Genomic DNA, 26918 nt, shown 5'->3' on the forward strand with positions numbered 1-26918 from the left:
TGAGGGGTTTTGTTTCCTGGTTTGTTTTCTTTTCCTCCTTTTTGCATGGAAGACTTGCTTTTCAACCCCAAATCTATAATCACGTGCATCCTTACAGTACACAAGCTGCTCCCAAACTCCACCTGCACCTTCCCCAGCCTGCATGGCACTGTTGGAGCTCCCCCATCACCAAAGCTAACCAGAGTCAAACAAGTTAAAGATATAAATTTGTTTGATATGTGGGGTTTATCCTGGTGGGAAAATGCTCTCCCAGGAACCCAGTGAAGATGCCTGCACTATTATTCATAAAACAGGTGTAGTGTTAAGTGGTCTGCCCCCTCTGACCTGTGCATGGTGGTGTGCTGAGCTGCAGCCAGGCTGCGTCTGTCCACCTGACAGATTGCCACGCTGCAGTGTGGGGAGCATCAGGGGAAGGGGGAGTGATGGAGGGGAAGAAAGAGGGATGCAAACTAAACAGTTTGATAGAGCTCCTGCTGAGCAGCTCGAGTTGCTGTGATCAGCCCTGTTCATGGCAGTGGGTTGGGGCTGGATGATCTTTAAGGTCCCCTCCACCATAAGCCAGTCTATAATGAGGAATTCAGGCTGCACTGATGCTCAGCACATGGTACCAGAGAGGGCTTTGCAGCTTGCCAAGTCCCGTGGGCTGTTTACCTTGGCTGGCCTCATGCTGATCTTGGTCTGCTGTCTGAGAGGAAATCCATATTGCTGCTTGCAGTGTGAGCTGTGCCTTCTGAAGCTGCAAGTTATGGGACAGGATGGTTAAGGCTAGGGCAGAAAGTCTCAGAGCTCAGGAGCACCTCAGCTCTTGGCAATCTGCAACGAGACTGGTGGATCTTGGGTTCCCACAGAATAACATCAGAGTGGTGTGGCTGGAGCCTACAGAATCTGAAGCCCTGCAAAAAACTTAGTTTTTGTGAAGTAGTAACAAACACCATCGTGGCTAAGTCAAAGGAAACTTCCTCCCTTTGCACAGACATTGAGCCCCAGCTTGTGTAGCTGTAAAACTGCAAGTCAAAGAACTCAAAAAATGGAGGAGAACCAATATTTGAGCCCTTAAAAGGTGGGTGTTTGTCCTGGCACACGTGTGGCAGTGATGTCCTCAAAGCCCAGGTGTAAGGACTCAGCATGACAGGGCTGAGCTGCCTGCCTCCTGTCTCCTGCAAATTTTTCTCTCCCCAAATTCCCATTCTGCCATCCCTTTGAACCTCTGCTCTCTGATTAAGCGCTGATACCTTTTTCTTTTCCCATAAAGAGCCATGCTCTGGTAGTGGCAGGTGCAAGGCGAAGCTTCATGTTCTCTTTCCCACCGTGCATCACATCTCATGAGTTTTCAGAGTTAGCAGCATCCCCACACCACGGGTGAGCTTTGTTTTAGTGCACGTGCCAAACATTTCAAAGCATTGATTAATTCTGATCTGCTCGCTCTGTAGCACTCCATGGAGGAGGAGTTATAAAGAAGAGTGGGTTGAGCCACTCACAGTGATGACACATGGAAAGGAAAACAAACCATGCCTGAACTCCATTGCTCTCACTAAGCTGGGTTTGTTTCTCGCCCAGTAACAAAGCCAATGGGTTTTCCTGCCCTGTCTGCTTGCATTCTGATGCAGCTTCTTCATTTGCTGCTGAAACTGAGCAAAACTGGGATACAGCAGTTCTGCTTTGAGAATAAAGATAATAGAGCCCGAGTCATAAAGGTCTGGGCTGGTTTGCATTCAGTTCAGCTCTGGGTTCTGTGCTGAATGTGGGGAGCCGTGGTCTCACTCCACAGACCCCAGGTGACTTCAGACACCCATCCCCTGGCCCTCATGGGATGCAGAGAACTGATTGCATCTGCTATAGGAACATTGCTGGAGGTGAGGGGGTGTGGGGGAGAATTGCTAGGTGCCCCTGTGAACACTATCAGTGAGGGGGGTGGAACATTTAACTTCCACGTTTTACTTCTCCACCTGGTCATCACCCTTTGCATGAGGTAGGGGGAGCTACTTTCACTGACCCCAGAGCAGCACCCTTCATGTCCCTCGCAGTAAGGGCAGCTTGGGTCCTCTGAGCCCATCTGCAACACGGGATGCTCACACTTTGGCTTTCCGCTCCCTGAATGGAGAGGGAAGGGGGAAAAAAATCAGTTTTGCTGTGCCCATGCGTGTCTCTGCCTCTGTGCTGGGTTTTTGCCTTGGAAGGGGATCACCGGTGAGACCCTAAACTCCTGGTGATACATGCTGGGCACATTCCTGATCCTGCACAGACTGAACCAGCAACTATGCATGGTACAGCAGTACCCAGCACACTCCTCACTTGCAGGTGGGAAAGGGTAAAGCTGTAGGGTGACAATATTTGGAGGGACACTTTTTCCCCTTTTTCTGGTATGGAAGGGCAGGGGGCTGAGCCCTGTGGGTTGGATATACAGGGAGAGGAGTGGCACCTGGAGCCTGATGGCCCTTGGCAGTGGCTCTGGGTACCTGAAGACCTGGTGGGAGCTGCTCAGAGATCCTCTGGAGAGACAAAGATGGAGGTGTCAGAGCCCAGAGCCGCTCTGCTGCAGCTCTGAACTGCTTCCTGCTGATTTGTGTGTGGTTACCCATACCTTTGTGCTGGAGTGTGCTGGGATGCACTGGGTCTGTCACAGGAGCCGAGGGGATGCTGGCTGGCACGGTGCTGTGCCACCCGTGCTCACCTGTGGCCCCTCCTTGTCACCAGGTCCCTAAGGACGTGACCTTGTTACCCACGTTGTGTGAGGACCTCCTGGTGATGGGGGTGTCCCACTGCCGAGCTCACAGGTGGCCACGGGAGGTGCGGGTCCCCTAAATCCTTCAAGAGCTCACAGCAGCTCCGCAGCTTCCCCCGGGTGGCAGAACGGGGAGAGGCGACTGGGACGGGTTCAGCGATGGGACAGCACTGCGGCCGTGGGAAAGCTTTGAATTTCGTCTTCCCCACCCTGGTGGGGACCGGGGTGGGGGGGGGTGGGGGTTCCCTTCCCCGAACCCGGAGCGCTGACGGGGCGGCGTCCCGGCTCGGTGCTGGGGCATCCCTCCGCCCGCGGGGATTTCTTCGCCAACGAGGAGCGGATTTCAGCCTCTTTCACTGCCGGGAGAGCCGCACCACCCTCCTCTCTATTATTATTTTCATTTATTTATTTATTTGTTTATTGTCTTCTCTTCTTTTGGGGTTGCTTTCTTCGAAAGCTCACACGCAACCGGGGAGGGGCTGGGGCCGCCCGTTCGTGCCCCCCGCAGCCGGGCAGCGCTCCGGCCCCTCGAGGCGTGGCGGGGCCGCTGCTGCGGGCGGGCAGGAGAGCGGGGAGGAAACTTCTTTCGAGTGGGGTGGAGAGGGGAGGGCAGGGGGTGGGGGTCGGGCAGGGAGGTATCAGCTCCGGGAAATGTGTCTTGGCAGCAGTCGGACGGGCGCTTCCCCGCAGGTCGCCGCGTTTCTCTCCGCAGCCGCCCGGGGCTCGGCGGCTCCCCCCGTTCCGCAGCCCCAACCCGCGGAGAGCGCGGGGCCGCCGGGGGCAGCTGCTGAGCCCCCCCGGGGCTGCCCCCCACCCTTACCCCCGAGGCCTCCCCACCGGGGCCGCCCAAGGTAAGCGGCCGAACCCCCGACGGCAGCTCCGCGACATCAGAACCCCGAACCCCGGCGATGGTGGGGAGGACGCGGGAGGGGGGTCCGGGGAAGCGAGGTGCCCCGGGGCTGCCGGAGCTGAGCGCGGCGTGTCCGGGCTGTGTCGGCAGGCGGGCGGTGCGGCCCCTCGCCCGGCCCGGCTCCTCACCATGCTGGACGGCTTGAAGATGGAGGAGACTTTACAGAGCGCCCTGGACCCCGCCGCCCCCTTCTCCTCGCTGCTGGGTAAGTCGGGGAGCTCTGAGGGCTGGAGCACGGTGGGAGGACCCGGGCAGAGGGGAGTCCGTGGGGCTGCTCCGCTCCCGGCTCGTTCCGGCTGCCCTCGGCCGCGGAGATCCCCCGGCGCCCGCTTCGTTCCGCGGTTCCACGAAACCATCTGCCCCCCGCTCCAAGCGAAACGAAACCTTTCCCTTCATCCTTCATCCCCCTCTCTCTTTTTTTTTTTTTTTTTTTAATTTTTTTCTTCGTTTTCACACCGCTGCCAAACATCCGCCATCTCTCCGAGCCGCGGCTCCGCCGCCGCCTTTCCAAACGGAACGAAATCGGGACCGATTCCCCTCCCTCGGAGCTCCCCTAAAACACGGGCCCATCCCCGCAGCCGGGAGCAGCGCCTGGCACTCTCCTCTCTCCCCTCGGCCCACCCGGGACCCCCCAGTCCGTCCCCGACCCTCGGGGACGCGGTGGCGGCGGCTCCCTCGGTCCGTGCCCGTCCGCCCGGCGTTGCCACCGACCCCATCCCGCAGGCAGAGCCGCGACGCCCCGCTCGGTGTGCGAGGGGTGCCAGCGGGTCATCGCCGACCGCTTCCTCCTGCGCCTCAACGACAGCCTGTGGCACGAGCGCTGCGTGCAGTGCACGTCGTGCAAGGAGCCCCTGCACACCACCTGCTTCTACCGCGACAAGAAGCTCTACTGCAAGCTGGACTACGAGAAGTGAGTGTCGTCCCCTTCTTCCCCCTCCCTTTGCCCGTTCCCATCCGCGAAGCTCTCGGTGGCCCCGTGCTCCCATCCCCGCTCACCGTGTCCCAAAGGCATTGGCATCGCTGCAGCGCGCGGTTGGTTTTGGTTCTCCCCCACAGCACCCCTCCTTGGAGGGGTTTTCCCCTTTTTAGAGCTGTTTCGTTGCCTTTGGGAATTTAGGAACCTTTTGTCGGCGGTCGGTGAGACCAAAGCCGTGGAGCAAAAAGCACTGAAAAAGGGAAAAAAATTCCTCTCTTCCTTCATGTTATTTTCCTCCGAGCATCCGCGGGAGGAATGTTACCACCTCTCCAAGCGCCGTTCCTTATGGGGCCGTTTCCCCAGTGCCCTCCAGGCAAGGTGACACGGTGGCCCCAACCGTTCGGATGGGGACATCGAGGCACCGGGGGGGCGTGGGGTCCCGCTGGACTCAGCGCTCTCTGCTGTATGCTGGAGCCTTCCCCTGCACCAGAGCAGGAAGTCGGGTGTAGGTGTCCAAAGCTTCTCCTTTGGAAAGTGTGGGGCCGGGGGGGGTGGGGGGAAACTCTGTCTGTGTGGGGAGTGATGATGGGAATTTTTATATATATACATACTTTTTTTTTTTTAATTAAAAATATATTTATTTGTAAAGAAAAGCCAGGGGGAACAGAGAGAAAGCTGCTGAGATTCCCTCTCCTGCAGCTGCTTTCTATTCTACGTCCCATTCCTGCCATCACTGCTGCTCCGTGATATTCTGCTGGGAGCCCCCCACATCTGTGCTGTGGGATCAGGGGCTCCTTGCCCAGCAGAACTCAGCACTGGGCCACACCACACATCCCTCTGTCCTCTTGGTTCTCCCGGACAGCTCTGGGGCTGCTTGCTGCTTGCTTCCTGAGGCAGCCGTACACGGGCCGGGCTCCTCTCTATGGCAGTGGCACACATTGAAGTGCTGTGATTTCTCTCCCAGAGAAGAAAAACTTCTCTGGGGCAGCGCTGGGAGCGGCCCCGCTCGGCACCCGCTTCCCATTCTCTCGGTCCTGTATTGCGGGGCTGATTTAATTGCTATGGATACAAGGAAAATTGAAAGCAGGATTTGTGTGCACGGCCTTGTTTTCGGATGTTTACGGAAGAGCGGAAGAATGAGCTGCCGTGGGGTGAAAAGGAGAGCGCTGCGATTTTAGGCAAAAAAAATTTTGCAGAGATTGGGTGTGCTGCTTGTTTGGCTGTAGAAATTCAGCTATCGGTTCTCCTGGGTTTCCAATGCATTTTACTACACGTTTTCTGCTCTAACACTACCTCTGCTTGGAGCACGTAGGGGGAGAAGGGGTGAAATATTGCTGCAAAAACAAACAAACAACAACCGTTCCAGCTTTCAGCACGAGCATGTCTCGCTGCCCCGCGTCCCAGTGCCAGGGGCTGCAACCCAAAATCCTTCTCCTGTATCTCCTGGCCGTGAAAGTAATTCCCTTTTGCTGTGCCCCTCACCCAACAGAGCACCCGATGCCATAAGGTTGGATGAGAACGAGTGGAAAAAGAAAATAGTCATAACTATTTCTGTGCTCGTGTGGTGTTTGCTTGCTCTGGGTGTTTCCCGGCTGCGTTGTGGCTGCTCCTGCTTGGGCAGGATGGGGACATCAAGGACACAGGACAGAGCCCCATAGAGCACTGTGGCCTTGTCTATATTATGTATATATTATGTATATTTTTTGCTCAAACTACCTGTTCTCTTCTGGCTGGGCTCTCCCTGGTGCCAGAGCGTCAACGGCGATGGTGCTGGAAGAGCTGCTGGGGCTGATGAATTGGGAACGGCAGCAGCGCTCGGTGATTCGTGCGGGCTGGGGATTAGTGCAGCCTCAGCCATGGGTGCAGGGATCCTCCCCGGGATGGGCTGTGGTTCGTTGTTTTTTAACTGAAAGAAGGGTTGGTGGCTGTTGAGATGCTTTGCCGAAGAGCAATAGGTGCGGTATTTTTTGACACTGGGACAATTTACCGAAGAGCAGAAGATGCAGTACTGTATGACACTAGGGCATTTTACCAAAAGAATAGGGATGATCTTTTGCTACGTGTGTCCTTATCCTGTCTGTTCCATGGCTGTGGAGGGTTAATGGCCAAGCATGGGACGGCCAAGCTATGCGTTCAGTTATAAATACACCCGTGGAAAGTGTTGCAGGGCGGTTTTAAGCAAGAGGCTGATTTGCTGGACTCTCGAAATTGATGAATCATTTATTAAACCAGATGTTTTGCATTTCTTTATCTTTCGTGAAGAGGTCGAGGAACTGCAGAGAGATGGATTAAAGACTGGGGACGCTGGGCCAGGTCTCGGCGTCTCCTTGGGGCATTTCTCAAGGAGCTGGAGTGGCCTCGGGGGAAGCTGGGGGCCGGTGCCCCCCACGCTATGCAGTCTGTGCAGAGCTCTTGTGGGGGGAGATTCCTTGACCGACACGCTTAGGACAACACAAATTTGGGACAGAGGACATTTGTTACGGAACATCTCGAATACCGGCGCTTGGCCCAATCTGATCTATCTGAGGATGATGAGGTTCAGCCTTCGCCCTGGGGGTGACGCCACGGGGACAGCCCCACTGCAGCGTGGTGCAGGAGGTGAGGGTGGGCTCTGTGAAGCCCCCGTGCCTACGAGCGGCAGCGGCCATGCCGAGGGGTGCAGCTGGGGAGCGCGGCGACGACGTGCCGGCTTGGCACATCCCCAGCCGCGGCGGGCGGGAGCAGATGGCCAGCACGGCTCGGAGCAGGCTGGCATGCGGGTCCCCGCCGCCTCTGCACTGCACTCCCCGGCCGGGGCAGGCAGTTGTGTGACGCCGGGGCCGTCTGCGCACCGCGTGATGGCTCTGTGCTGCTGCCAGCATCTGTGGAGAGGTGCGAGTCCCAGGTTCCCCGTTCCTGGGGTCCTGTGGGTGCCTCCGTGTGTGGAAACATGATGGTAGAGAAAACCCTCTCCTGGCCATGAGTGCAAAAGAAAATGCCTGCAAATAAACCTGTAAATCTGGATTGGAATAATCATGCCCAGTACCTTTGTTTGGGAGGGGCACGTTGGGGGGCACGATGGCCCTGCAAGGGGAGATAGCATCTTCATCACCTCATCCTTGACCATAATCAGGCTTGTGCCTTACAATTAACGTTGCATCTAACAAGCCCTGAAGGAGCAGCACCCTCATGTGCCGAAGCTCCTCACTACCCTTCCTGTTGTGCTGAGGACTACCAGCACATAGCGTTGGCATCTCCGTAGGGTGGCCATAGGTGTTAGGATCACTTCCAATCTTTGTGAATTTGGGGTACTGAGTTGAGTGTTCTTCACTTGTGGTGGGTGCCAAGGGGATTTGTTCCAGGCATCCCTGGGGCTGAGGCTGCTTGAGGAGAAAGAGGCCAGCAGGAGGTGGAAATAAAGGAGGTGATTCAGGCACTTGAGGTGAATTTATCTAAGAAAGATTCAACTAACGTTTGCAGTGCTTTGAGCACCTTCCCTGGGCATGGTTTCTCAGCCTTTCTCCAGAGTTGCCTGGTTTTTGTGTTGTGCGTGTTGATGCCTTTCTCTCCTTTACACAAAGTTGACCGAAAGTGATGTTGTAGGGATAGTAGTAACTTCTGAGATAAGTGAACCACGGAGATAGGCAGGGACTGGGAAAACCCCCTAGGAAGGCATCACTGGCCATGCAGGTACTACTCTGTGCCATGCAGAGCCAGCACTGCTCTCATCCCATTGCATTCGTCCTCCACTGCACCATCTCTCTCCGCTCCCTTCCCCTCTCCTTCCCTCATGGACTCTGTTTCCGAGCACCACTCCTGGGGAGAGCTTTCTGTCCTTGACAGCGGAACAAATGCTTTTTCACGCAGTCACCGCTCCTCTGCCCATTGTCCTCTGCCCTGCCTCCGCCTCCGCCGCCACCGTGGAAAATCCCTGCAGGGAACCACCGCCTCCCGGCCCCCAACCCCTCCGGGCATGGCTGCCAGAGCCTGAGTGCACCGAGAGCTTCTCAACCTGGAGTGCTGAGAAGGAAGAGAGAGGCTGCAGCGTTGTCTTTGCTATTGAAAGCTCAAGGAAGTGCTTGGGATGAAAAATTTGGAAAGATAGGTTGACAGCAGCTCTCAGCCACAGCAGTTTTTATTGGAAAGAAGCAGGGTTGTCATTTTTTTTCCCCCTAGATGCCCCCATCCTGAAAACAGAGGGATGTTCTGATTGTTGATGTTTCTGCTCAGTGCTTGCCGGCTCGGTTAGAAGTATTTAATCCTGTAAAAGTGTGAAATACTGATGCTCTCTGCAGACCTAGACAAAGCCATGGATGGAGGCCCTCGTGGCTGGGGCATTGGTGGTCTCTGGTGTGGTAGGATGGCTCTGACTCACTCGTGGCCAACTGGGTTGGCAATGGAGAAGTGCAATGCTTAATTATGTATATCTGCCGGGCAGAACGTTGGAGTGCTATCAAGCATCATCCTCTTAAACAGCGCTGTGGGCGTGGGAGCCTGGTTAGGAAAGCCATTAAGCGTTTGAATCTTCTTGATGTCTGCTCAGGTGGATGTTGCTCCTTCCTTCTGCATCCATAATTACAAAAAAGTGAGCCCCAGTGGGCTGGCTTAAAAGTTTAATGAGGCTTAAAGTCTTCCAGTTTGGAGCTTGAGCTTGCTTTAGCTTTGGCGTGAGGTGAAACAGAGGGGAAGAAAGTTTCCTGCATGCAGTGCCTTGAAGATACGCAAACCCATGCAGATGGGAGGTTCAGGTATGGAGATGAGTTGGGAGAGGAGATCCAAGATGGGTGAGGGCCCTTCATGAAGTCACTGTAGGTCTGTGAGAGTGAGGGGTGAGATCTGGGGGCTCTTTAAGCAAGGGGGAAGGAAACAACTGCACTGTGAATGGGATGCAGCTGGGGATGTGGCTGCCTTCATGAGACCATTTCTTCGTGGCCACCAAAGGACCCCATGGCACACTGGTGCAACCTGTCCTCATCTGGGCATGATGACTTGGTGGAAGTTATGCAGCAAGCCTAGTATGAACCTGGAGAGCCTGAATCCACCCGGCTCTGCCGGGATGGCCCACCCCTTCCTCCGAAGAAAGTGCGATTGTGCTGCCAATAATGTCTCTCTTTACTATTTCCAACGGCACAATAACAATCCCAGCAACTCCCTGAACCCTTGGCTTTCCGACTCAACCTGCCCCCACCCCACGCTGATTTATTTCGCCTGTTTCAGGCACTCCTGCCTCCAAACACCAGCCCAGGTCCTTCCCTCCCCATCCCGGCGCCGGCGGAGCCTCGCGCGTCACGTCCAGCTCCATCCATCGGGGAAAGTGCTGTGGGTGAAAGGTGCTAACAAAACGAGAGCTGAGCCCACGCCTTCCCCTGCAGCCTCATGGAAAAACGCAGCGAAAGGCAACCGCCGGCACATCCTGCCGGGGCTGCGTGGCTTTTTCTTTTCCATGAGGATTAGTGGTTCAAGAGCGGGGATTTTCAAACTGACAAGCCCTTGGCAAGAGAAATAATTACGGACTTTTTATGCTTTGTGTTTCTTAAGTAGTTCTAAATGACTTTATCCCCCGAGGCATTTTTTTTTTATTATTATTATTTAAATATTTTTAATAAATTCACAAAAAGGTGAAAGGTGGGGGGGGAGGGGGGGGAATGTGCATTTCTTCAACGTCCTTAAAAATATGCGAGATGTTTGTGGAGCTGCTCGAGCTGCAGCACTATGGGTTTTTTTTTGCATGCCTCTGTTTAACTGCGGCCAATCCACCGGAGTTTCTTGGATGGCGATGCTTCAGAAACCGGAGATGGAGGGAGATAGATGTGGTCATTTCTCGACCATCCCAGGAATGCAGGTTTCTGCCTCGGCCATGGGTTCCCGGGGGCTCTCACCCCGCTCCTTTCTGCAGGAGATGATTTTTGGATCCAACAGAATTGGCTTTTCCAGGCTATTTGCTCATGTTGAGCTGCAGATACATGGTGCAGAGGGTGCAGGATGTGACCCTAATAATGGCCTGGCTCTGCTGTGCCTTTATGGAGGCAAGGGAGTCTGTAGTGGGAGGGAGGGGGTGGCATTTGGGGTCATTAGATGTGCTCAGTTTGAAGGGCAGTGATACCCACATCCTGCAGTGACCCTCTTTGCTCATGGACCTGCCTGTTCTGGCTCTCCTTGCCCCAGCTACAATTCCTCAGGTTGGAAAAGGTGTTTTTTTCTTTTTTTTTCTTTTTTTTCTTCATCTTTCCCCATCCAGACACTGTGAATCCCACTAAAACTTCTGACTGGGGCAGGGATTACATGCTCAGATTTCAGCGCTTGTCTGGGAGCGGTGTAAACTTTCGGACGGCGCTCAAGTGACATTTTGTGGGAGATAGGAAAGTATTAAGTGTTGGGCCCTGCAGATAAAAATAGCTGACAACACTTTCTGGCTTCTCGTGGCTTCTCTGGTACGGCCCCATTACCTCCACACTCCCCACCTGCTATTTTCTTCGCATCACGTGCTGGGACACCTATGGTGAGACCCAGCTGCATTCCTTGCAGGAGTCCCCACCTGACTCTCAGGGTCCCCACGTATAGCATTACGGGGGATGTGGCTGGACCAGTGCTGCCAAATCCCAGCAGCTCCACCTGGGTTCGTGGGGCTGGAAGGAAATCCCCTTGTTACCCTGCTTGCTGGGAGCCTGCCTCAGATGAGTGTGGCATCCTCTGAAACCTGTGGCTCAGAGCAGGTGCCCCAGATGACCCATTGTCCCAACCCTAATGTAGGAGTGCTGCCCATTGTGAGAATCCTTGGCTGTGCACGTGTCCTGCTTGTTTTCACTGTTGCTGTGTTTTGAAGCTGATGTTTTCATCCTGAGGTTATGGCCAGAGCTGGCTCAGGGCCCAGCAGCAGTGTGGGCAGATCTGACTCCTTGTGCTCCACAACCTGGATCTGGGGCCAGCCAGAAGGGATGAGGAGGAAGAAGATAAGAGCAGAGTCTGTCTCGCTCTGTCCTTGGACCAGCCCTGTGGTAGAGGTGCTCTTCAGGTCACTCCAAAAATGCCAGCCTGTCTCTGAGGGCCCTCAGGTGCAGTGGGAATGGAGGCTTCCAGCACTGTCCATCTCTTATAGTTTGGGAAACTTCAAGGAACTGGCCTCTGAGGACCAGCTCTTTCCGTGTTGTTCCTTGTGGGATGCCTCTGTTCCAGATTGTTGCCTTTGCAATGCCTGCTGGTGTGCTGCACACCCCAAGAATCATAGAATGGTAAAATTAGAAGGGACTTCAAATCCTCCCCGGCCTCATCCCCTGCCACAAGCAGGGATGTCCCCCACCAGATCAGGCTGCCCAGGGCCCCATCCAACCTGGCCTTGGGCACCCGCAGGGATGGGTTGACCACATGGACCTCCTTCCGAGCAGCCCATTAGCTGTAGGCTTATTTAAAAGACGTTTCTCAAACAAACAATAGCTTATGAGAGCAGCATCGATGGGAACCCTTTGTCATGTGTGCTGCCAGCCCACCAGCCAGAAGGGCTGGGTCGGTCATCCGGAGCCGAACCGGTGAGATGGCACTTGGCTGCTCACACTGGTGGGCGATTCCTGAGCTCCTGCCAGGAATTCCTCCAGTGGGATTGGGAATGCTCTCGGGTGTTAAATTTGTCTGACGGCGTGCCCTCTCTGAGCAGAGCCCGCCGTGCGTTGGGACGTGTCATATGATGCCAGCCATCTCAGCCCTGTGCTTCAAGGTCAGCAGGGAGCTTGGGTACTGGGGCTCTTCCTGGCCCCTTTGTGGGAGTCTGAAGACCAGAGCTGTTTCACACTGTTGGGTACCTGCGCTGTGATGATCCCATATCTGCCACACAGACAACATTCCCCAACATCAGGACTTTCCCTGAAGTTGGGGAAATCATGCTGGATGGTACTTACTGGTCCTTCTCTAAGAAGAGACAGTCCCTCTCGATAACAACAGTTTTTAGGTTGTATAAAGCCACTATGAGGGGCCCTTTGGGTGGCTCGTTAAATAAGAATTAGTGGGGGTTTATAATATTAATGGACAATTGGCCCTTGCAAGTTCTCTTGTTACAAGAATATTTCATTTATAATTTGGATCCAGGTTGGGATGTGCTGAGAGATGCTCGAGCTGTGCATGAGGGTTAATGTGGTGCTCGCTCCTGCCAGAAAATAATAGAAGCCAGGGACTGGAGCAGGAAGGATTAGGGAGAGGATGTGCACGGGTCGGGCTGCAGCTGCTGAGTGTCTTGTGCAGAGGGTATGGCTGGAAATCATTGCTTGCTGATGGCTGTGAGGGGCTGACGTGGGAAGGGAGCACTGCTCCTGGAAGCCAGGGAGCTCAGCAACTGGAAGGTGGTTTTGGTGGGGAGGCTGTGTTGATCAAAAGGGAGGAAGCTCCATTGGGAAGGTTCTTCTACCTCTGCTTTCCTTCTGCTGCCATTTTTTTATTGTGAGCAGGGGGTGATGGACTCCAGGAGTGGGGATTTAGGGGTGAGCCAACCAAGCTGGACTCCAGTGGTAAGGACTTGTGGGGTTAAATGAGGATGCTAGGCTCCAGGAATGGGGACTTCTGAGGTGAGCCAGTGGTGCTGAGCTTGGGGGGTGAGTAGGCAATGCTGATCTCCAGGGATGGGGTTTTGGGGGATGATACAGCCAAGCTGGGCTCCAGAAGTGAGGTGTTTCAGCTTTCTGCAGGATAGTCTGGTAAGTCTACAGGTGCCACTGGGAACCTGGCTTCACCACAGCCTTATCCCTGTCCTGTTGTTTTTAAAAGCTCCAGGTGCCACAGTGAGGAGTTTTAATAAAGTCCTCCCCTGCCTCTCAGTGGGAGCATTTCTGGCTTCAGGCAAAGCTGGAAGATGCTCAGATCTCATGTCAGTGTTATCTGTGCTGCTTCTCAAAACACTCCCCTCAAGCTGGCTCGGGAGTCCCAGCTCTCAGGGTTACAGGTGTGTAAGAACCCCAAGAAGAAACCCCATCCACGACCTCCTCCTGGAGGATCGTGGCAGCATCTGAACTCCTCAAAGTGAGGTAGGGCTTTATGGCCCTCGCCCAAGAGAAGCATGTTGCTTTTGTGGCAACTATTAATTGCTTCCTGAATTTAAAAAGCACAAACAAACGTGCTTGCCAGGGGATGAGTTACCCGGCGCGTAAATGCTCTGCCATTAATGCACTGCTGACCCTGACGATGATGCGAGCACCAGAAAGGCTTTCAAAGAATTTACCAGAAACCATTTCAGAGGAGGTTGTGTTGTAAATCCTTAAGTGACGGGATGGAGGGAATTAGGTGAGATAATAGTTTGCAGAAACTGGGCGCGATTCCCTGTTGAGGACCTTGAGGCTATTAGGAGCATGGCGAGGTTAGGCCCTGTCCCAGCAACCGAGGAGGGGTTTTACAACCTGGAAAACGAGATTAGTGGGGTGGCTGCTGGGCTGGATTCACACAAGGCTATAAGGAAGGCTGGAGGGGAGAGAAGAGGTGTCATATTATATCTGTAGTGCATAGGGATGCTGCCTTCAGCCTCCCTCATTTGAAAGGGGAGTCACGGGCAGGGGGAAAAGCGCTTCACCTGCTGCAGAAAGTATTTCCCAAATCCAATATCTATGCAATGAGATGAGCTGCACTGGGAATTGCACATCCTTTAATGGGGCAGCACTGATGGGGAAAGAAGACAGCAACCAGTCTGCCTCGAGCCCTAATAACAGCCTTGGCTTGAAAAAGCAATTCCAGCTGGTGGCTGGGTGCCCTGGAAGGGTGCAGCATCACCCCACACAGTGACATGGGGGTCCCTTTGCCTTGCCCAGCCCAGGATGTATCAGCTTGAGAGGCATTCAGCAGATCATGCTGTATTCAGTAGGTTTCAGAGTTAACACGCTGTGGGAGGCAGCAGGAAGGGTTGCCCAGGAGGTGACAGTTGCAAGCTCCATGGCCTGGGGGACTCCTTGGTGCTTTGATTCAGACTGTTTGTGCTCAGATATTTTATTTGCTTTCGGGCAGGCCCTGACTTAGCATGAGAGCACCTGCGTCTCCTCACACTGTGCTGTGCTGGGAAATGGGGACAGCATCTTGATCAAGAGAAATCCCAGCCCTGCAGATGGGGAGTCCCCACTACCCATAGCTCCAGCGAAGCCAATGGCAAATTTTAGGGTCTCAGGACATCATAAACTGTATGTATCAATTATTTTCCGCATCTCCACTCCACGGAGGAGGACGCAGGGTCCCCCCAGCTTGCTGGCTGTGGGCAGGGAGGAGGAGAGCATCCCGCCCTGGCCATTTCTGGATGAGTAGGTCATCTGGGCGTGGGAGGGGGATGGTGTCCAAGGCAGCCTGGAGAGACTGAGCACTGGGTGTACGAGTGATTTGGGGGAAAGTGAGAAGGGATTTCTTATGAGAGGAGGAATGCGAATTTCCTCCTTCACATATGTCTCCCATTCTTCCAGTTTGCAACAAAAGTCATCCCATTGCCCAAGACCTGGCAGCGAGGATGGCCCAGGAACAACCCACAAATCAATGCAGAGCATCTCCCTCCTCCTTTTCTGCCTCCAGCTACTCGTGCATCAGGAACCACCTCTAATCCCTACTTGGGTGATAAAACTCCTGCCCTTTCCTGCTGCGGGGGTGCTGCATGTCCAAGAGCCTTCCGAATTTGTGTGTGCTATAGCACCGGTCCTAACTCCAGTGGGAGGAATAGACTTGGTGGCACTGTTAGACACTCCAGAGGGCCCAGGGCAAGGCTGGGGTGCTGTGACATTGGTACCATGCTGGGGACACAGTGACAAGGCTGGCACGGGTGTATTTTAGGAACAAGGCAGTATTTAGCCAGCTTGGGTGCTCAGTTTATGGGAGCACACTCGGTGTTGCTTATCCTTTGTTATTCTGTGATCTCTCTCAAGGGCCTCCTTCTCATCTTCTTCTGTTTATTATCTCCTGCTAATGTTATTAACGTGCTAATTAAGTCCCTTGTTGCGATCACCAATGAAGATGTCAGATAAAGGCTGATGCTAGAACTGATCCCTCACATTGCCCTTTTTCTCTGTGTTCTTTCCCCATTGCTGTCATTATTTTATGCGTTTGCTTCACAAAGGAATGCTCATCTTTCATCCTCCAGTAAAGGTTCTCCCATATGTGGTTCATGAAGCCCCCAGGGCCAGGTATGCAATCTTGGTGTCACAAAGAGGGGTTTTCTGTTTGAGCCCAAGGGCAGAACAAGCGCAGGAGGACTCAGTGATGTCCAGGAGCAGCATTTGCCATCATGTGCTCAGCAGCTTGGTCATCTCCCCACGCACGTGGCTATAAATAGGGGGGGCAAAGAGACAGCAAAACTTGGGGAGCCCACGTCTGGGGGTGCCACTGAGGAGTGGGGGGTGCAGCATGATGTGGGACCACGCGATGCAGGCAGGGGGGTAAAACGTGGCTCTTGACCGATTGCAAGTAAATCAGGGTCAGGAGCTTGACTGCACGCCAAAGAAACCCAAAGGGATAAAATACGGCCTCTGTGCTGACTCTTAGCAAACAGCACGTGGGCTGAAATCTGCTGGATAAATTTATGCCCTGTGAATTGTTCCCCCAGCTGCGGCGAAAGGACGGCCGGACCCACGGCGAACCGATCTCCATATGTGGCGGGCATGCTGCTGGGGCTGACCTTTAACGGGCTGAGAGACAGGGGCTGGGGGTGACATCACGGGGATGTCACCGGGAGGAAGGGATGCGCTTGGTGTGAGGCAGGGGGATGCAGCTCTTGCTGCCCTACATGGACGTGGTGCTGGGTACCAGGCATGTGCCCTCTGTCCCCCTCCCTCCCACCCCCCCCCCCCACCCTGTGCCTTTGCTTGGGGCTGTGACTTTTGGCATGAGTGGGACATATTTAGCAGTGTGCTCCCAACGCACGCGGCCACCGTGTTACCTCCGCCCGCACTGAGTAATGGGATCCGTGGTGACCTACCCCAGCCAAGCACTGTGTTCTGTCTCTCAGTGAAAGAAATGTGGATTCTGATGCTCTGCTGTGGGTGGGTGGCTTTGGGGGCTGATGGATCCAATCTACCTGGCCACGTCTGTTCCTGCCATTGGTGGCATCTGTTGGCTGCAGTCATTAGGCTTCAGAGTGAACAGTGGGCACCCCAGCCACGAGTCAATGCTCTGCGAAGGTTTTGCCTTGCTGCAGTGTTTTACAGTGTCCTTTTGGCTGATGTCTCCCTGGAGGCCCCACAGCCCCTCATGGGTTCCCACAACACTGTTGTGGGGCTGGGAGAGCCTCCTGGTGTGGGGCCGACGACGCTGAGCTGCCTCCGCTAATTGGTACAACCAATATTTGTTTTGCAAACGCGATTGGAGAGGAAGAGGGATTGCAAGAGCCAGAAATCCAATTGACCTGTAAAAAACAGATACGGTGTAAAGGGAATCCTTTCCCTGCCAAGCAAATATTTAGAAAGGAGAAGCAATAAAGTGAATAAGCAACAAAGTAATATCCTGCCTCGCCGGGGGCTGCGGGGAAGGGCTGCGATAACCCTGCGCGAGCGGGAGGCAGGAACCCGTCTCCTGGAGAACGTGTGTTTGCTTTTCCAGCCCAGTGTAATTATTTTATTGTATTATATAAATATATACAAGTATACGTTATATAGATAACTATTATCTGTATATATGATTAAATATTGCATGGCATATTATGTGCAAGTGAAGGAAGGGGGATGAGTTCATGGGGAAGCTCTGAATGAGCCTCAGGGCTGAGCACTTGTAGGATCCCTGAGCGTGGTCCCCATGATGGTCACTGACTCTTACACTTGTGTCGGGGTCTGAGGCTGCATCACACTCACAGGCACCAACCAGAGAGTGAACACTGAATGCTCAGCACTGCACTTTTCTGGTTACTGGTTACTGCAGGGCTGCGCTCCTGTGGATGCTCAGTGCTGTGGGATGTGAAAGGTTTGTTACCCTCGGGAGCACACACAGGAGAGGGCTGCAATGTGAGATGAGCGGGGGGAAGGATATCTTAAATGTTATGTTGTTCTGGATGAATATTTCCATTCATTCAGAGCTCATGCAAAACCCTGCTCCAACAGTGGCTGCCCCAAGGCTGTGCCTGTGGAGATGCAGGATGCAGCCCAACAAGATGCAGCTTGCCATGCCAGCCCTGAGCAGCTGGCCTCTATTTCGGGCTGTCTCTGTTTAGATTTCATCCAGCCCAGTGGTTTTTACAGCCACTGGAGCACCAGGAAGCACCCAGTAGCACTGCAGGATATTGGCCACCCCACGCCCGCACCTACAGCCCCTGTGGGTTGGAAGTGCATTTCTTTTTTTTTTTTTTCCCTTTTCCTTCTCTAGGTTATTAATTTTCCTTTTGAAATTCTGCGGGGAAATGCGCTTCTTACGTATTTATTTGTTTGTTTTCATTTTTCAACCTGAGGAAGGGGATGGAAATTGCTCCTCTTCCCCCCCCGCCCCCCCCTCAGCAACCCAGCGCACCGCCAGCGCCCCACGGGGCAGGAAAACAAACCTGCTGTGAGGGTCATCCAGCATTCCTGCTTCCTGGAAAGCAAGGAAAAAAAGAAAGAAAGAAAGAAAGAAAAAAGAAAGGATTTTAAGAGAATTGCATTTTAATCTGCCAAAAAACGAATGGCATCAACAACATTTCCTTCTCCTCCGGTCCGCTGCCCAGAGCCGGGTTGGTGGCCACGGCGCATCCTCCTGCTGCTGGTGGCTTTGCTGTTCCATCGTTTGCCTCCCCATTAATCTCGGTGCAAACAAAGGCTCTGAAAAGCTCCTGGGGGTCCGTTGAAATCAGCCCTTTCTAATAATGGCTGTCGACCTCTCCGTGGAAGCTCTGCTCCCCTAGGAAAGGACGCGGAGCGGCGGCTGCGTGCTGAAATATGGTGGGGTGTAATTAATTCTGACCTCTGGCTCCCGTGCGCTCCTCTTGATATTAAATTGGAGTGGTGATATTGTGGGGTTTCAATTATCCCTCTTTTCTTGGGGGCACGGCAGGGCGGGGGCTGCTGAGATGCCCTCCGCTCCCTGTGTCCTTCCTGCATGGAGGTGCTCAATGGTGCTGCATGGGGCTGTTGCCCTTCCCAGTGGTGCGGGGTATTATGCATAGGGTTCCCCAAAATTCAGTGTTCTATGGCTTTGCCCGAGAGCTCACTTTCTACCTGTGCTTTTGTCTGGGTGTGAAACTGGGATGGAGTTTTCACCACAGGGCAGGAACTGGGGTGTGAGTTTGGCAAAGCGCTTCTTGGGGTCCCCATACCCAGCAGGAAGAGGGGATTACTGGGAAGCGTGGTTGCTATATCCCGTTGCAGCTCCGGGCTGTATCCAGCCAGTGGGACGAAGCAGGGCCGGGGGGGAGGAGAAGGGAAATTAAACAACAACAACAACAAAAAAAGGGAAACGGCACTCGCTGCAAAGCGAGCGAATTCCCCAATAAACCCGAATCTGCTGAGAATACATTTTACAAACATGCAGCTAAGTTGGCCGCTTTTGTTTGGGCGTTTGTTAAGCATTAACTAAAGAATGCCATGGTCCAGCCTGCTCGGTGTGAAATCTAATTCTCCCCCTTTCTGGAGCCATGGCATGGAGTGCTCAATTTTTTTCTCTCTGTAGGACTGCAGCCTTCTGGTACTGCGGCCAAAAACCACTCATATTTTAGCAAGCTTAGCCCAGGCGCCGTTGCCAGGCAGTAAAGGGAACACTTGTACGCCTCGGGGGGAGGAGGGGGCAGCGGGGAGAAAGAGGGGTCAGGGGACAGCCCGGGGTGTGGGCTGGGGGAGCACCGTTACCACTCCCTGTTGCCCCACTTTGGGGACATGTGGGGACAGGGCAACAAGGAGTGAGCCACGTCCCAACCCCAGCTCTGGGTGTGGGGTTGACAGCGATCGACGTTTTTCCACGGCCCTAATGCTGCTGTCCCCTGTCCTGTGAGAGAGGTGGTGGCTGAGTGCCAGGACATCTCAATTCGGTGGCACTGAGGCCCCTCCCCCCCCACCCCATTCCCCTCACTATCCCCACGCATCCGTCCTCTTGGAGTGAATGTGCCATCATGCCTGCTGGAAGAAGCCATGCCCCACAGCTTTCCCTGCCCAAAGGATGCCCCTTGTGGCTGGGGCTGACCAGGGAAAGGGGCATGGATGCTGCATCCTGGGGGAGGGGTGTGATCCCAACCCGGCAGAGCCGCCCTGAAACCAACCTCAGTGGCGTTTGGGATTTGCATCGCAGTTCCCAACGCGGAGGGGCTCCCGTTTGTATGCGGCGCATGCAGGCGGCTGGAGACAGGCAGCAGCCGGGAAGCGCCCGTCAATCACGGCCCCTTTCAAAGCATCACCTCCGCATAAAGGAGTGCAGAGGGCGGCGGGTGCCTCGACGGCCCCACGGGAAAGAGCGGGGCAGGGATGCGGGATGCGTGGATGTATGATGTGGGACGTACGATGTGGGATGCAGGTCGTGCTGCCGCCTTGATGGCTTTGGGCTTTGGCCACGTGGAGAAGCTGGCAGCTTTCGGTGATGCTGCGAGGATGAGGAGCATAGGAGGAGAGGATCGAAGTCTTCAGGAGCCTAAATTTAGGAGTAAATAAATAAATAGTCGTTTTCATAGTGATCAATCGATAGAAGAAGAGGAACAATTGGAATAAAAGAGAAACAAAGAATCGTGTGCAGCAATAACAATTCCTTACTTCCCCCTGTTTTTATTCCAGCCCTCCCTAACTTAAATATTTCTCAGAATTGATAAATACCCTCTGCCAGCCTTTTGCTGAGGCTTTCATTGAAACTCTGAGGACCTGATGAAGCTGTAGGTGACCCTGTTCAGTGCAGGGCAGTTGGACCAAATGTCCTTTAAGGGTGCCTTCCAGCTCAATCCATTCTGTGATTCATTCATGAGGATCTGCTAGCACTGACATAGCAGCTTATCAGAGGTTTATCACTGAGAACACAGCGATCCCAACAGGTAGAGCTCACACTCCATTTAAACAGGACGAGGATGCATTACTCTGCAGGTACAAATTGCCTCTCTTTGACATAAGAGAGACGTAATGACAGACGGAATGAGCGCAGCGCTGACACTGGGCTGCCTTCCTTGGGGCTGGAGCAGCTGCAAAACACAATGGGTACCTTTAGGGACCCCGTGTCATAACCCTTGAGCCCTCAACATCTGATATGGGTGGGAGCTCTCCCTCCAGATGTGCACACATCCCCTCCCAGCATGGAAGGGCTCATCATGGGGGGGCATCACTGGTCACCAAGGTGGGCACAGATGCCACCAGCTGCCACCCGCTCATCCCCTTGGGGAATTGCACAGCTGAGGGGCACTGAGCCACTGTCGGGTGGGAAAATGAGAGGGGGAGATGAAGATCTTTCATTTCTTCCCCCCATCATCCCCCCTTTTTTTTTTTCTGATGGGTTTCTCACGTACATCTGTTCCTCTCCTGTTAGCAACAGGGCTGACTCAGCACTTTGCATTCACCAATGAACTGGGGTCTGAAAAGCTGAGGTGAAGCAGTGGTGCCCCTATGCAGGTCCTGCCTGGGACACATCCAGGGCGCTGGGGACACTCATGGATAACCTCAGGATATACACTGACTTCTGCCTCCTCTTTCTGGGCCAAAGTCATCAAAACAGAGAATACTGATGTCCTGTTCCCACAGATATTTAGGACGAGGCTGGGTAAGCAGTGAGGATTTTTTATGGCATCCAAGCCAAAAGCACAGATATCTGAGGGTCGTGGAGGAGTTCTGGTTTGGTACTCCAAAAATCACTTTGAGTCCCCAGCCCAGGTTTGGCTCAGTTTCTCCAGCTGTACATCAGTAATTGTGCTGCTGAACTCCTTGCTCAGAGCACTGAAAGTAAAGGACAACAAGCTCTGTTTAAAGCTATAGGTTATCACTGTCATTATTAAGGATACTGCAACTATTTCCCCATCGGTGACAAGGAACAATCAGAGCTTCTTTTCCTTTTGGTCACCAAGTCATCAAGACCATCGTGAATGGTGGAGATGTAGAACCATGAGGAACATGGTCAGTGGGCATGGTGGGGATGGGGCCATGACTGGACTAGATGATCTTCATGGCTTTTTCCAGCATTGATGATTCCATGATTCTATGATGCTAAGTAAGATTCTATGATGCTCAGCCCTTACCTGGTGAAGTTTGGGGCATTTGCAATGCATCCAATAGCCTAGACGGGGCCATGGCAGTGCCCTGCTGCCAGCTTGGGCCATGGATTATGGTTTGACTTTGTGGTCTTTTTAGCCTTCATGATTCTGTGATTCTATGGGGTTGTGGAGGGGTCACTGCTGCCGTCTCCAGCTGGAGGCAGCCGGATGTGTAGGGTGGTTTCCTAACCCTGTAAGTGATGTGTACCTCATCCCATGGTGGGAATTGGGCTGTTGGGTTTGGTGATGGTTTATCTGACATCCAAGCACTGGGGTCTTCATCTTTCATGCTTTATGGCTGAACAAATAACACCACTTGGCCCAAACCAGCATCCCCCATTGGCAGTACAAGGTCAGTGCACGATGCTACACCATCACGTGCATCCTTTTAGCACATCCAAAGCCTGTACAAGGTGACAAAGCCACTCTGTACCAATGCCTACCACATCTCCCCGGGGTGCATCCCATGGGGTCTTGCTTTGCTCCTGCAGGTTGTTTGCAGTAAAATGTGCCGGGTGCCTGGAGAGCATCGCTCCCAGCGAGCTGGTGATGCGCGCCCAGCAGAGCGTCTACCACCTGCACTGCTTCTGCTGCTGCGTCTGCGAGCGGCGCCTGCAGAAGGGAGACGAGTTTGTGCTGAAGGAAGGGCAGCTGCTCTGTAAGGGCGACTACGAGAAGGAGCGTGAACTGCTGAGCTTGGTGAGCCCGGCTCTGTCGGATTCTGGTAAGGGGCCGCCCGGTGCAGCATTGATCCGACTCACTGCTCCTGCCCTGGGATTGTTTGGTTGGGGGAAGAGTTCCACTGCAGAGCTGGGATGGGATGCTGCAGGGATATGGGGTGGCATCCCTGGGGTGGCACCAGTGGGGGGATATAGAGATCAACATTTAAACCTGAATGTGCATTTGATGCAACTCATGGTTCCCAGGGTCACAAATTTAGGGAGCAACCCAGCAAAATAGGAAATGAGCTGGGTTCATGATGCCCCTGGTAAAGGCACTGGTGCTTCCCAAATCACACAAAAAGGAGGTCACTGTGGGGAAATTTGCTTTGTGGAAGGAAGGATTTACATTCACAAGGACAGGACAGGGGTGGGAATGGAGCAAGGATCACCATAGCTCTTTAATATCGTGCTCACCCAACTCCCTTCCACCAAATAACAGTGGTGGTAACAAAAAATGAAGGAGGACAGTAAGGCTGGGGAGGCAACAGGACCACTGTGAGCCCTGGGAAAGTGCACTGGGGATGTCCTGATGGCCACAGCACAGTGAGTTCTGCTCTGTGGGGGATGCAAACACTTTCAGTTAAAATAGGAACCGAGGAGGAAATGTCAGGCAGGAAAAGAATGGAATCAGATGCTGATCCCACAACGATTTGGGTCTGTTCCGACCGGGGGAAAAGGGCACTTTGGGAAAGGTTGGGGAGCTTTTCTCCCCTGTGGCTCATCAGCCTGCTGCCGGCCCCGCTCCCAGCTGCTGGCCAAGATGAGGGCTTCACATGGCAGAAATTCCCCAGGAACACACTACTTCAGAGGAAAAGTCCCAGCGGAGGGATGCGGGGGGACAGCATGGAGTTCACCAGTGCCACCCATCCCCTTGGATGGTGGGACCCCATCCTGAGCCCCCAGCACCCCCAGATTCCTCACCGAGGGATGCAGCCGGGTGTCCCTGCAGGGCTGCCAGCCCCCACCCCTCCAGCCCCCCCATTCTCCGCACAGCAAAGGCCACTTTATGAGAAAGTGCAGATAAAAAGCGAGCCATATGTTGCCTGTAATCTCCCCAACCCTCACTTCAATTACTGCCTCCTCCGAGCCCACCCTGGCCGAGCCTAAGCAAACAAGCCCCTCTGAAAGAGGACCCCGGTTTCCAATTAAATCGTCCTAACTGTTCTCCTCTCCCTAAATCCTCCCAGGCGAGGAATGTCCCGGCCCTGCTGCGGCCGTGCTGGCCCCCCCGTGCCGGCGGGTCGGGCTAGGGGCATGCACAATGTCCCCCACCCTGGCCCCTTCCCAGGTGACGTCAGGGGCAGCCCCAGACAGTCATTAATTTCCCCCCTCGTTGGGGAAAGGCTTGAAAGGGAGAGTTAATTAAAAGTAATACCCAGCCAAATCCGGCTCCGCTTCTCCTTTGACACACGGAGGGATTTGGGGAGCAGGTGCTGGGGGAAAGGCAAGGGGGGGTAGTGATCAGGGTGGGTTTTCCCCCTGCCCAGAGCACAGCAGTGTGGTTCTGAGCATTGCGTGCTGAGCTCATCCCCCTCCTAGACTAGAGACACTGGGGTGGGCACCCCTTTCTGGGGCACAAAGGCACCTCAGTGTCTCCATCAGTGCAGGCCTCAAATCCTAGCATTTGTTGAAGCTCTTCCCCTTCACCAACAGTAAGCTCAGTGGTGGAAGCTCTCATCCAGATCCCAAAAATCCACTGAAACACCTATTGGGAACTGCTTGATTGGTGTGGCCATGGGCACAGCATCCCTCTTCCTGGGTACCACTGCTCCAGTGCCTTTGGAGTCCACCAGTGTTGTGATGCACGGAGAAGGAGCCCTCACACTGCATCCTCTTGCTGTGGGAATCAGACTTGCATCTGCCCCATGCATCCCAGAGACATCTCAGCCCCAGAGTAGGACTTGAGCCAGGCACCTCCTTGCAGCCCGCTGAACATTGCATGGTTTATAGCAAGCAGCTCAGCTTTGTTAGCAATTAACAAATAGTGAGCTTGCTGGAAAAGGCTGCAAGTGATTTACAGCTCACAGGGGGGAAGGACACGTGTTGGCCAACCTGTGCTGCACCTTGGTGCCAAGGACACCGGTACAGCAATGCCAGGGAGGATGAGAACGAGGATGTCACAGCCATCCAGCCACGCAGAGGGACCTGAGTCTTGGTCCTTTTTTGTTGTTTGTACCAGGTAAAAGTGATGATGAAGACAGTGTCTGCAAAATGGGCCCAGCCTCAGCAAAAGGAGCTGAGGAGGGGAAGGACCACAAGCGGCCCAAGCGCCCGCGCACCATCCTGACCACACAACAGCGCAGGGCCTTCAAGGCATCCTTCGAAGTCTCCTCCAAGCCCTGCAGGAAGGTAGGGGGACACCGGGCATGGCCTAGGGGGTGGGCAATGGCTCTGCCCCCTCCTGAATCCCCCAAACCCTGTGTGAGTCCCACTGAGATGTTGTTCCTTCTCCAGGTGCGGGAGACGCTGGCGGCCGAGACAGGGCTGAGCGTACGTGTGGTGCAGGTCTGGTTCCAGAACCAGAGAGCGAAGGTGGGTGCCAGGTCTCCCTCCCATCCTCCCCCACAGCTGTTTCATCACCCCCTGCTCTTTTCCCTTCTTCTTGCCCAGATGAAGAAGCTGGCTAGGAGGCAGCAGCAGCAGCAGCAGGACCAGCAGAACACGCAGCGCCTGAGCTCAGGTACCCAGCTCTCCCCATTTGCTACCCCAAAATGCCCTCTCTGGGCTTTCCAAGCCTCCTCGGCAAAAAGCCACATCCCAACCATGCCAACAGCTTGCTCTTGTCTTGCAGCCCAGCCAAACAGCAGTGGCCCCGGGGGGCTGGAGGGGCTTATGAACCCTTACACCACTCTGCCCCCCCCACAGCAGCTCCTGGGCATGGAGCAGGTCTACAGCTCTGATCCCTTCCGGCAAGGGCTCACCCCCCCACAGATGCCTGGAGACCACATGCACCCCTATGGTAAGGCTGTACAGAGAGGGGGTGGAGCAGGACACATCCTCTGGATATACAGGCCATACATCCCCTGGATTTACACTCCTACTTGTCCTCTCAGTGTCAAAGGATGGGCTGCGTGATGAGAGTGCAGCAAGTTATGGGTGGGCAGTGTTTTGTGGGTAAGTGGTTCCTGCTGCCATAAACACCCACAGTGCAAAACTGGGGGCACTAAGGTGGCCAGCACCATCTGGGTACCCCATAGAGTATCTGGACACAAAGCCAAGGAGAGCAGAAAGCAGGAAGCCATAGTAGGAACGTTATGAGTGTCACCTCCTCCCTCATGGTGCCACATCCTTCCTAATAGTTCCACCATCTGCTTGCTGATGCCATCCCAACCATCTCTGATGGTGCCAACACCTCTCTGATGATGCTAACCCATATGGATTTAGCACCTTGGCATAGGACAGCACCCCTAGAGTATCTCAGCAGGCTCTCAGGTTCCCAATAGGAGCCGGTTGCAGGGGTTGGGACCTGCAGCAGCACGTAGCATCCCTCCATCACTGCTTCTTCACTTCTTCCCAAGGTGCTGAGCCCCTCTTCCATGACATGGACAGCGACGATACCTCACTGAGCAACTTGGGTGACTGCTTCCTTGCCACAGTGGATGCGGGGCCACTGCAGACACGGGCAGGGAACCCCATCGACCACCTGTACTCCATGCAGAGCTCCTACTTCACCTCCTGAGTGTGTCAGGGCCCTGCAACGGGACACTGTCCCATGACATTTTGTAGCTCGAGATGCCCAGGGACCCAAATGAGTTTTGGGTTGCATAGTTTCATGTTTCTCTTAGGATCCTAGGGTTAGGGGAAGGTTGGGCAGCTGGCGGGTTGGATTCAGGTTGCCATGCAGATGTAGAAGCCTGGAGGCATCTCCCCAGGATGTGGGGCTGGGTGTATGTGTGTGATACACATGCGTGCGGAGCCGTGCGGTTGTGTGCGGGGATGTCCCGCCAGATTATATCCACAAAGTTTATTTCTAAGTCTATCAGAAATTTACTGTACAGCAAAAGTAACTTTATTTTCAGCGTGAACCATATTTAAGGAAATACTCAATGCACTTAAGTTATATGATGAAATAATTTACTTTTTATAAACGTTATGTTTAGGTTGCAAAAGCCCAGTGGCAGGGAAGGAACACCTGTTTGTTTCAGGATGTAGGTCTGGGTTTCGGGGTCGGTTCTTTTCGGTGCTCTCAGGTTACCCCACTTGTTTTGAGGTGAAGTCCACAGCAGGCTCCTCACCAGCAGAATGCTGGGGACAGCAAGACAACAGCGTCCTGTCCTCTCCACTCAGTGCAGCTGGTGCTTGGTGCTGAAGCTAGAGACATCTCCACCTCTCTCCTCCAGCTCAGACCCATCCCATAACCAGTGATGGATGATGGGGTGGTGTGGAGAGGTGTCCTGGCTCCAGGAAGCACTAGCCCATGCTGCCAGGAAGAAGGAGCCCTGCATCTCCACCCTATACACGGGTCCATCTCTGCAAGTTCTCCAGGTCGAGCTTTCTGCTGACCGTCGCCTCATCCCCTTCTCGTTTTCATGCGTTGTGTCCTTTTGTGCTGCTGTTCC

The 26918-nt window shown here is 54.1% G+C and overlaps 2 protein-coding genes across 2 annotated transcripts in view; one reads left to right on the forward strand and one right to left on the reverse strand.

Annotated features, from left to right (window-relative positions):
- Nucleotides 1–26918, reverse strand: part of PBX1 (PBX homeobox 1) — a 152516-nt gene that overhangs the window by 2821 nt on the left and 122777 nt on the right. The window lies entirely within an intron of this gene.
- LMX1A (LIM homeobox transcription factor 1 alpha) lies at nucleotides 3551–26123 on the forward strand. The gene is made up of 9 exons (XM_065744224.1): nucleotides 3551–3573; nucleotides 3723–3837; nucleotides 4356–4542; nucleotides 22129–22361; nucleotides 24539–24708; nucleotides 24814–24891; nucleotides 24970–25039; nucleotides 25151–25318; nucleotides 25878–26123. The coding sequence occupies exons 2-9, from the start codon at nucleotides 3762–3764 to the stop codon at nucleotides 26036–26038; spliced, it is 1143 nt and encodes a 380-aa protein (XP_065600296.1). The 5' UTR covers nucleotides 3551–3573; nucleotides 3723–3761; the 3' UTR covers nucleotides 26039–26123.

The sequence above is a fragment of the Cyrtonyx montezumae genome, unplaced genomic scaffold (assembly GCF_038088225.1).
Source record: "Cyrtonyx montezumae isolate F1298 unplaced genomic scaffold, pur_monq_1.0 scaffold_1, whole genome shotgun sequence".
Lineage (NCBI taxonomy): Eukaryota > Metazoa > Chordata > Aves > Galliformes > Odontophoridae > Cyrtonyx > Cyrtonyx montezumae.